Genomic DNA, 11,342 nt, shown 5'->3' with positions numbered 1-11,342 from the left:
GCAGGTCAAAGTGGAATAAAAAGCCAAATAGTATTTTTAAAAAGTATGGTTGTGCTTATCTGGGAGGCATTCAACGTAACACTTAAGTCTTTTTTTTTTTTATTGCACAAGTTTTCTCAAAAGCTTGTTGTCCCATGACTGATATCGGTCATAAAGTCCAGCCAGTCGTGTATGCACGGTAGATCGGGGTTGGTCTTATCACATACTTTCATGCAAAACAGTTGGAGCTGGTGAATCACCGACCTGTGTGACGTTTATATATGCAACCGTGACAGCACTTTATCTCATTTCCCCTTTTTAATGAAAACATATTTAAAACACAGTTGAGCAACAAATGCCTGTAAAAGTCACAAAACACCACACATAAGTGTGCCCGTGTTGCACAGCAACTACAGCGCGTTAAGTGTTTTTGTGCCACATCAATTCATTAACTTTTCTGTTAGTTTGTTTTGCATTACCCCCCACAGTGTGAACTCTTCCAAGTTTTGTTCCCAGGTTGCATAAGAAGTCTTTCATTTAGGAACAGAGCCAGTTGGGTTCCACACATTTTTTTTGTGGTTACAATTAGAGAAACCAGCGTCATAATAAAACCGGCTCGTGTCCTTCAGAAGCTGCTTTGTCCTGTTGTGCTGCATCTTTATGTCGCGCTGCCTTCTTCTTCTGCTGTCATGATACTGTGTGATTATGAGCTTAATAACATAATGTGAGTTACATAATCTGTCAGCTGTGTTACGGGCAGTTATGCGAGTGTGCTGGACCCGGTTTGAACTGGATGATGTGTGCACGCTCACCCTTATTTTGGTTATATATTTAGCACTCTTTGGCATATGACTAGCATTTTTAATGCTTACCAAACATGAAGCTTTAAACTGCTGCGTCCTTACTTAGCATCTGTGAGTCCATGTTGCTTCCCCGCAGTACTTTGGTTAATCTCAAATTAGGCACCACTCAGGCCCTAACTGAACTTTTAGATACAGACTATTAGATTTAACTTAAAATATGCACACGTTGAAACAAACATGATGCATTTCTGCCTTCTGTTGCTCTGGTTAAATTCCAGGTTATACTTCAGGACGTTTACAGGGCGGTGAGACTGGTGCAGACAATGTGAGCATGTGGTCCAGAGAGATGAAGACTCCTGAGGGTCTGGAAGTGTCCCAGCAGATGATGGACAGTCTGCTGCTCGGGCCAGGGCCTCAGCTCGAGAACGAGGAATATTTAATGGGAATCAGCAGCCGACTGCAGACAGCTCTGGAGAAAATGTTGATGGCCATCACTGATACCACTAACCAGGTATACCCCAAGCATTGTTGGTTGTTAATGATTTGAGTTGTCCCCTTCCATTCATTTATTAACTTTTTTATTGGGTAGCTCACCTGTGAGTCTTATCTTAATGGGCAGATTTAGTTATTTTTAACCCAATTATAATAAAAAAAATTATTTAAGCATGCATAATAATAATAAAAAAGCCCAAACAATGCTTGATCTTTTTAATATTTACTGGTACTCTCTGCATCCTGAGACTTGCAAAAGAAGACGAGTACTGCTCCCTAAATATGAGGGAAGAGCTGGCAGGAAGTTAGCTTACCATACAGGCTAGAAACAAGGGGAAACGGCTCATGTGGCTTGCTCCAAAGATCAAAAATCCCCCAAAAGTACCTCTTTAACTAACCGATTAACTCAGTACATTTCATTAATTAGCAAACCAACTCATAAAAACCATTTCCAGGGAACCAGAGGTATCATTCTCCTAATTAAGCCTTCATTAAGTGATAATAAATTAAAGTTTAGCAAGAGACCACAAGCTTTAATATTTGACATTTTTCTTGCTCTGACTCATTTTGACACCTTGCCCTAGCTTATTGTCCTCTGTCCAGTGAAACTGGTTCTCTGTGGGTTCAGGTTTCAGAACAATCCCTCATGAATCACCCTGTGTTTATGTCCCTAAAAGTTACCAATAAACAGAAAGCTCCAGTGACACATGTAGGCTTTGTCAAAGTATTTAAATGCACACACTCAACTCCGTCACCCCGCTCCCCTTCTCTCGTTCTACTCCTGTTCATGGAGACATAATAGGGATGAGGTGGCAGAATGTGACTGGCAACAAAGTTGTCCTGTCTAGAAACTCGTGCACACAAAAGAGCAGCCTCATTCCCAGCGGTTGCCTGTAGATACGAGGAGTATTTACACAGAGCTTTTGTCCGGCCTCCCAGCCTATCGTAGTCCAGTTCCACCAGAACAACTCCATCCCCCTCCCCTTAGGCCATCCATGTAGAGCATATCCTGTGACAACGCGCAGAGACGAGGCCAGTCTAACTAGGCCAGTGAGCGTGTTACAGTAACTGAATGCACAGTGTATCACCCCAGCGGCTGAAAATCATGTGTTATTCATGCTCGAGTGAGCTTTATCGTGGCAATCTAAAAATAGCTTTAAAGAAATTTCAGGCTGTTGTTTTAGCATCCATTTACACCACACTGTTATTTATGGAATCACTGGTTGTTAGGGGTTTTGGCGTGTTTGTTTGTTTTTTCAAAGGGTATATTCTCCAAATTTTGTTAAGAGTAATAATTTGGGTTACCAAATAATTTTAAGCAGCAATACCAGAACTCTTCTAACAGAGAAACATGTGCTCTAGTAATTTTAAATAGTTACTTTTAACCATTCTCTGGCATCATATAGACCAAATAATTTTATAAAGGTAGTTAAGAAACTGCTACAAGGTGAAAATGATCCTTATTTGTTCTCCGGTAAAGAAATACTGAAGTTTCTACAAGCTGCTTTTTAATTTGTGTGTACTTCTCCAAGTACATGCAATTAATCGCTCCCATAAACTTGTAATCAACAAAGCCCCTAATGGCGTCTCAGTGATTTTCCTGCTGCTATTGATCCTGTGTTCATTTGTCTTGTCTCTGGCTGGTGCTAAGTGATCATGTCTTGGATTGATGTAACAAGCCCGATCAGGAATGTTAACTGTCTGTTGAACAACTGCTGTAAATTATTTGCCTGGGGAAGGTGTTTGCGTGGTTATTGCCCACTCCCATTATACGTGGGCGAGATGTGGAAATTGCTCGTGTGCAGCAAATTCAAAAGTTGACTCTACAAATGGAGACTTTACTTTAGGTTTGACCAAGAGGCAGCGTGTCAAAAAGCCTTAATTGCTTTTTTTTTTTTTTCTGCTGTGCACAGGAAAAGGAATCTGGTTTGACAGCTTTCTGAAGGGAGTGTGTTTTGTCTGTGGTTATTTCTGTGTATAGGGAGTGTGTGTGTGTGAGATCTATTTGCAAGTCTACCTAGCCCTCTGGCTCTAAGGATTGAAGCCACACCTGCTTCCCTCCCACTTTTTTTCCCCCAGCAGTATCCTGCTCTCTGTAATGAATGTAGGAAGTGGAAAAAGTGCCCTCGTCTGTTGAAAATGCTTTTGGATGGTTTGGATTTGAATCTTTTTTTCTTTTTTCCCCCCCTGTGGCAGAAGCGTAGAGATGGGTAAAGGAAGTTTAGCAGTGTGAGAGTATCTCTCGCTGGTAGTAATTAAACCTCGCCTGACAGGAGAGTAGTGAGGGATATTATGGTAAGAGCACGGGAGCATGCGTGGAGCGGGAATGACAGCAACCCTAGAAGGAAGTAAGAAGGAAAGAGTGAGTGACTACAGATCTGAGCGCTGTCATTTCACCCTTGGCCGACTGCTGCTCGGACTAAACAATTAAAAAGGGGGCCAGTGGGAGGCTTCCCGGCAGGTTTGGGTTGCTACAGCGGCATAGTATTGTTAATGAATCTCCAGAGAGAGAAAGCGAGTGGAGGGAGAGGAGAGCAGGCGGGAGCAGATGTGGGGGTGTGAGCTTCACTGAGCGGTATGATATGGTTTCACTTCGAAGAAAAAGAAGAGCAGAGAGAAGGCTGGGGAGCTTTAAAGAAGGCATAGAGCAAAGAAATGCTTGTCTTTGTGTTTACATACCTCCTGCAGTCACGGTCAGGAATGCTCTTTAACCTGCTGGACCCAGAAATGACTTCCACCTGCTGCCGAGGATGACACTTTCTAGTAGGATCATAAAATCCTCACCCTCACCGGATGATTTTCTCTCTCAGCATTTACCTGGATTTCTTTCTACCTCAACCAGAAAGTATGTGATTGAGCTGACGTGAATGTCACCTCCAAAGATTGTTTACTCTTCTGCTGAGCGTACCAAACACATAGAAACTGTTGCTTGGAGCTATCCACAACACTATTCACGCCTTCATCCCCCGCTGGACTTCATTGTCATTCTCAGTTTGCCTAGCTCAGCCTGACGGATAACAGCACCTGGAAATCCTTTTTGATGACTTCAGATAAGATTCAAAGTGAGGTTCTCCCATCATCCGTACGTCGTCTACCATGGATTCATATCGCTCTTACTGGAACTCGAGTATGCAGAGCAGCACGTGGCTCGAAGGGGAGGACAAGGATGTGTACGAGGTGGAATCTCGCATACCCCTTCCTCGACCGTTCCCATTTTGCAGCACGCTGAACGAGAAAAACGCTGTGGTGGTGCAGACACAGATTTCACATGTCAATCACAGGACTAGCGGCCACCTTCTTAAAGTCGTCTCCAAAATCTCCCTGCCCACTCCCCCTTATACAGTAAGTTTACACCTGGTAACCCACAGATGGACTGTGTGTAAATTATACTTGTGGAGGTTGTTTGTGCTGCTCTTTACAGCTCAGTAGTTCAGATCTACATATTCAGGTGTGAGTTGAACCGTTCCACGTAGGCACACTTGGTAAACGATTATAACTTCTCTGTGGTAGGATCATGTTACCACTTCCCATAATTTTACAATCAGACCTTTGCTCAGGGAGATATGGAAATCTATGGAAAATGTAGTGTGGAATGAGGTAGTGTGCTCCTGGTTTATTGCGTTTTAATGATTTCATAGCTGTCCGCAAGAAAAATATGCCTTCTGTCACATGACCAGCAGGTCTTTGCACAAGAATGATATAATTATTGTATCACATCCTGCACACAACCACAGTTTATTACTCGCTTTAGCTGGCCCTTTACGCAATGCCAACACACATGTTGAAGTTTATCATAACAACATTGCACAAAGACACTGCTGAACGCTGTTGTCAAAGCATTTGTAATGGTTGTTATACTTACACAACACTTTTTTAATTTGAACATACTTAATTTGATTTGCCAGTTTTTGTTTCTGCTGTAAATCCTTTGAAAGATGGGCAGTGTAGTGGTATGGTGGTTAGCACTGTTGTGTGGTTGTTCTAAATTGGCTTCAGGTGTTTCTGAGGTCAGTAACAGCTGGGACAGCTTTCAGGACCCCTGTGGTGAAATTAAGTTGGACAAGTTGACAATCTTATTCTTAAATAGACTGATGGATACACTTCAAATCGATATCTGGATCTTCTTCTTCTTTCAGCTGCTCCAATTAGGGCAGGAATGTCAAATTCATTTTACTTTGTGAGCAATTTACAGCCCCTTGTAATTGGGCCACATAGGTGAAACTACCCTTTCTGTCTCAGAAAGGTTGGGGAAACCTGCAGGCAGCTGAGACTCAAGAAGTCTCTTGGATGAGTGACGAAACGTTTCTCCCATTGAAAATGCTACGTCCAGATGAACAAAATCAACCTTTTGGGATCCCCTTTCTGTCAGTGTAAAGAAATTTCACTACACATTTAATCCTCAAGATACCTTAATATAAGAAAAAGAAGTATAATTGTAAAGAAATGATGTTGTAATGAAATGAAAAACATCTTAAATTGTAAGAAATAAATATGTAAAATGACAGAAAGTGTATCCATGTGTACAATGAATAGTGTGTAATGGATACAGTGTAGCCCATCCTCCCATTATTAAAAAAAAGAAAAAAAAGAAGATGAATTATTGCCTAATTATTTTGGTGTCTAATTAATGCCCATGTGGGAAATCTTTTATCTGTAAACATAATGCTGTAAAACTTTTGAAAATATAGTTAAAAGTCCAAAATTTATGCCTTCTTTTACCTTCTCCAAAGTTGTTTATTGGGGGTGGATTGAAGTTTGCTGGGCTGATTCTGGCCCCCCGAGCCTTATGTTTCACACCCCTGCTTTAGAGGATCACCTGCCTCCGTCTCATCCTATCCTTAGCATCCTCCTCTGTCACACCAACCCTCTGCATGTCCTCCTTCACTCCATGCATGGATCTTCTCTGTGATCTTCATATTTTCCTCCTGCATGTTCAACATGATATGTCCAGTGTGTCCATTATCCCTCCTCTGCACGTCAGTTCTAATCAATATGTGCATATAGGTGGTTTATCACAATTTGACACCTGTGTAAAATGACACACACATCAGCAGTAAGAGGCTTAAAATGCTTTTATACGTGGGGTACAATTATAATATCACAATAAAAATAATCATCAAGCTGTCCAAACCAGAATTTAACTTTTTCATTTCAATGAGAGATGTCCTGGTCATCATCTTCTATTCACTGATGTAGAAAATTTAAAGTTGTATGTAAAATTAGTGGGCTTTAATGAAATAGTGCATTTTCACAGTAATGATTCGTTACTGTAAAGACGCCTTCATTCTTGTTAAAGATCATCTCTTTCCACTTCTCCTCTCAGGTCGAACATGCCCGGATGACCCAGACTGAGCTGATGCGGGAGTCTTTCCGCCACAACAAGGAGATGAACGAGCTCCTCCAGAAGCAGGAGGAGCTGCAGGAGAGGGTGATGGAGGAGGCTCGGGCACGGGAGCAGCTGGCTCTGGAACTTCACCGAGCGGAGGGTGAGGTTTTACTTTTATTTAGGAAAAATCTTCTAATTTATGTTGATTCTTACAAAGTGACTGAAGGAACTGAGCTATAGCTTCATTTTAATTTAAGTGCTGATCAATTTTAATGTGAGCCAGGGAAGCGTTCGTTCTTTGTGGGCCTTGTAAGGGACACTTCCTTTACAGTAGCCTCTTAGACTCTGATCGATGATGTGATAAAGTGAGTCTGACAAATGATTAGAGAAAATGGGGAGAGCTGCATTAAGTGGAAACACATGTGTGCATGGGGTTGGAGGCTGTCACGGGGAGTGATGGGATTAGCTGTTTGAGAGGCCATCTGTGGTGAGAACTCAGCAAATGGTAATTATTGTTTCTGAGCCTGTCTTTGGGTTTGTGTTTGAACATTTGATTGCATCTGTGTGACAACAACATTATGAAGGACTGTGAATGGTGGTGAGAGTAATCACGAGAGAACAAATTTAAATATTTAAGCTATTAAAGTCCAGTAGAGTAGTTTGAATGCTGCGATGGGCCTGGCTGTCCATGTCAGAGACAGCTGCCCTATGAGGGTCAGCTGTTGCACCCATATGCATGCTCACACCAGAAACTCACGGGACCCACTACATCCACTACACTGTCGTTTAAAGCCCAGTTTGGTAGCAGTAGAGTACAACAATTATTCCCTTCTGATTAGCTGTGTGGACGCTGTGAGCAGCGGTGAGTTTATCGCATTTTTAATCTCACTTTTTTTTTTTTTTTTTTTTTGAAGATCCTGTTGCAGTGTTTGTTTTCAGTAATCCTAGATGAGATGCAAATATTTGATGTCATAAAATAACTTCATACTTTTATAGGTAGGGCTGCAACAGTGATGATAAATTTGCAACTGTACATCACATGACACCTTCTGTCCTTTGACCCCTGATTTAGATGTGGAAAAACTCATTTAGAACTTTTTTTTTAGCAGCAGTAACTTCAAAGAAAATCAACTAATCCTCACTTTATACACACATAAAAGTCTCATTCATCAAAACAGCTGGGAGGTAATTTTCAGTCAATCATGTAAACAAGAGCAGCTGTTCCTTTCTGGTCGTGTCAGGTGCTTCTTCTGTAAGGGAGTGTTTGAAATTTGCTAAGCGTGTGTTTTTTGGACATCTTCTTGTTCACATACCAGTTAAGTGAAAGAGAAGAAAAATCTAATCCCCATTGTGTGGATAAACCATGAAGCTAAAACCTCAGGGCGTGGCCTTTTCAAACTGGTTTTGAATCAACCCAAGAGACAGGTTCAGCATTGACAAAAGGTACTTGACTTGATGGAACATATTAGATGTCAATGAAAACACAAACAGGTCCTGCTTTTGTTATGTTTGAATCAGGGGAAAAATGCTTTGTCAGATTAGCTGTAAGATCACGATGATGTGGTGCAGTAATTCTTTGCCACCTTAAATGTGGTTGCAGGTTCCCAAGACGCTTACGTTTATCTGGTTAATGATGTTTTTTGTTATTTTAAAGCAAGTAATCATGTGAGTTTGATTGCTGATCATGGAGAGATCCCTCCTTAGGCAAACTTTACACACACCTTAAGTTCAATTTGATATGTCTGAGATAAAATCACCTGACAGCACAGGTGACACTCGCCTACTGTCTCTCAGTGCTGTCATCAAGTCAGAAAATAGACTCGCGGAAGCTCTAGCAGGACAAAATAAACATTTCCTTATCAGTTTTGAGTGTGTGAATGCCTCCTTTTTTGCGTCTATGAAGTTGAATTGATTTCCTGGTGCATAATGCTTAGTGACCTGTAGATCATTTAGAGCATTTCATTGTGTTTTACAGCTCGGTCACATATTCATGTCGAGCAAAATGGGTCAGACATTCTCACTCGTGTTTTTGTGCCTCAGCGTGCACATATGCACATACAATGTGTTTTGTGTGCCGGTGTGCGTGCGTGCGTGTGTTGTTGGTAACCTGTAATTTTATTGCATCCTTCTTCTTAATGCTCATTCATCTGAATTGGTGCCAGTATTAAAACCCAAAGAAACTCCTTTAGAGTAGATCCGTCAATTCATCAGAGAGCAAAAAGCTGTGAATATGCATAAATAGCTCTTTCTGCAACCTTTATAACAGTTTTTGCTCACATTGTCCACTGTCAGGTCTGATTGATGGATACACGGGTGAACGGGCAGCGCTGGAGGAGCAGTTGCGTCACAAGGAAGAGCTCCAACTGAGTCTCGAGCAAGAGCTGCAGGTAAGGAGGAAAAATATTAATCCAATTACTAAGTACTTGACACCATGATTGTGTAATTCTGCCTCTGGCACATTAGTGGCTCAGATGTAAGCACAGTGACACGTGACGCAGAAGTTTGAATTCAGTTCAATTGTGGCCAAGTCATTTAATAGTACTGGTCTGCACTAGTGGCATATTCATGTTTTATGTTCAGGTTTCAGCCCCTGAAACTTGAGAGCGATGATAAACTAACTGTAAAAACTGATCCTCTTTGTGTGTTAAGTTAGCTTGTTTGTGTTTGTTAGTGCCATGGAGCCACAAAATGAAATGCATTAATGAGTGACATGTACTGTAGTTCATGCTGCGTCCACCACACTCCCAACAAAGTCAGGCTTTCCTGGAATTAGCTGGTTTTACAAAACCTAAAACTCAGTCACGACGGTGGTTATCAACTTTCTCTGCTAAGCGGGGATTTCTGCATCATGCTTTGTCTATACTCTCATAAAAAGAGGCGTTTTGTGTGTCACATGATTCTTCTGCACAAATTGATCCTATGAGTGCCACCTAGTCGAGTCACAGACATTATCTGATTAAAATGATGATAAAAAAAATCTGTAAAATGCAACACTGTTGCAAATAAAACATGAAATGAATGCTGCAGAAAATCGTTAATCTTGGGATTTAGTGCACAGAGCGGTGAAATAAACATTTCAATTCAAGCTCTGAAGCTTTAAACTTTTCACATTTAAGTATTAAAGGCTGCTGTCCTGTAGTCTAATGAAAGAGATGTGAAAATGTCTTTAGTTTGTCAGCAGATTAAAGTGAGATTAATTATTGATTGTTAGGTATTCTTTGTGTTTTTAGCAGCTGCAATTGTTGCAGTGTAACAGTGACTTATTAGCAAATCATAGTAACAGTGCCACTTGCAGTTTGTTCTGCTGTAACTTTGAAGCTGAGCTTGGTGATGTTAGTGAAAATGAGGCACTTGATTTTAAACTGAAACTCATAATCGTGATGTAACTAGCTAAAAAAGATATATAACTGTGTCATTTCCTTTTGTGTAAGTGAAAACTCCGACTTTAAGCTCGACACATTAATCCCGCTCTCGTAGTACAACCCTGTGTTGATGGAAACATGAGTGCAGCTGAAACAGATCATCTTGGGGTTACTCAGCATGTCTGTGAAGACTGATGATAGTTGTGGTGCAGACTTGAATAATACTTCACTCACTGTACACTAGTAATAATGGTCAATTTTGATTTCAATGTGTGTACCTTGTTTGCCAAGTCTGTTGTTTATTTTATCCCTTTATTGCTGATGTGTGAAAGAACTTTTTATCACCCCTGTGTTTATGCTGCTTCTGATTGTGTTTGTGTTGACCCAGGAAGATTACTTGTTACTGCTATAGTGACTAATATGAGCTCCAATTTAATTAAAAAACAAAGACTGATACAAAGACAGATTACAGCATCCACATCACCCAGTATTTTTAGACAAATACAATAATGGTTATTTTAAAATAAAATTGTAAATTTACATCCTTGAAATGAATCGTTGTCCATTGAACTCCAAAAGTTATGATGAATGAGGCAAATGTAGAATATCAAACGTAAAAAACAGCCCCACATTTTTTGTGTTTTCTTGTAGGTCACTAGTACTCGACTTCATGAGTTGGAGCAGGAGAAGTTTCAGATGCAGGAAGAGCGCGAGCTGCTGTCACGGCAACAAGACGCAATGAAGGAGGACGCCGGGCCCCGTGAGCTTCGTACGTATCCCGGCGTTCCCTTAATGATGACAAAGGAAGTATGTTTTTAAAATGACCCAAAGCAGCTGGAAATAAGTTAACATGGTCTGAACTTTAAACACCAGTTGGTCTGGAGGTCAAAAGGTTACTTGGTTATATTAAATCAATTTTTAATGAGCTGTAATTAGGTAGTGAAAACAATGACAGGAACAGAGATCAAAGATCAACAAGTCAATAAAATGTTTATTTGTTGAATGTTTGATTAAAGCTCCTGAGGATTTCTTAAACTCTTGCTACTGTTTCACGTCACACATTTTCAGGTATTTGCTGAAGAAGTGCTGAAGAAACGTCAATGTTGATAACCGTATTAGCTAATTTTTTGCACTGTATTGTCAAAAAAAGGTGTGCCGTGAGTGTATTCTTTCATAAAAACAAAAAACGTAAGTATTCTGTATTTTAGAAATTAAACAGGGGCTCTTTGAGGAACCTTTCCTTTCACAGCGCACTTTCCACAGCCTTAACCTACTACTGTGGCACAGGCAGATGAGCACTGCTATCCTGTCTCCACCTATTTCCATTCTTTATCTCAAGAGTTTTCCTGTTCATTACAAAAACAAGAGCATGTTAAACTC

At 40.7% G+C, this 11,342-nt stretch overlaps 1 protein-coding gene across 6 annotated transcripts in view; it reads left to right on the top strand.

Moving 5' to 3' along the window:
* akap9 (A kinase (PRKA) anchor protein 9) overlaps nucleotides 1-11,342 on the top strand; it is a 68,981-nt gene that overhangs the window by 36,884 nt on the left and 20,755 nt on the right. For 5 of the 6 annotated variants that reach the window (XM_085397135.1, XM_085397134.1, XM_085397136.1 and 2 more), the window contains 4 exons: nucleotides 1,061-1,293; nucleotides 6,598-6,760; nucleotides 8,893-8,987; nucleotides 10,614-10,731. In XM_085397135.1, the coding sequence (XP_085253261.1) occupies nucleotides 1,061-1,293; nucleotides 6,598-6,760; nucleotides 8,893-8,987; nucleotides 10,614-10,731 (609 nt within the window). The remainder of the gene's footprint in view (nucleotides 1-1,060; nucleotides 1,294-6,597; nucleotides 6,761-8,892; nucleotides 8,988-10,613; nucleotides 10,732-11,342) is intronic. The other variant, XM_085397133.1, reaches the window with a different exon arrangement.

The sequence above is a fragment of the Rhamphochromis longiceps genome, linkage group LG22 (genome assembly GCF_057381845.1).
Source record: "Rhamphochromis longiceps isolate RC_006_pf linkage group LG22, R_longiceps_female_GT1.1, whole genome shotgun sequence".
Lineage (NCBI taxonomy): Eukaryota > Metazoa > Chordata > Actinopteri > Cichliformes > Cichlidae > Rhamphochromis > Rhamphochromis longiceps.
This window is presented reverse-complemented; position numbering and strand designations above follow the sequence as displayed.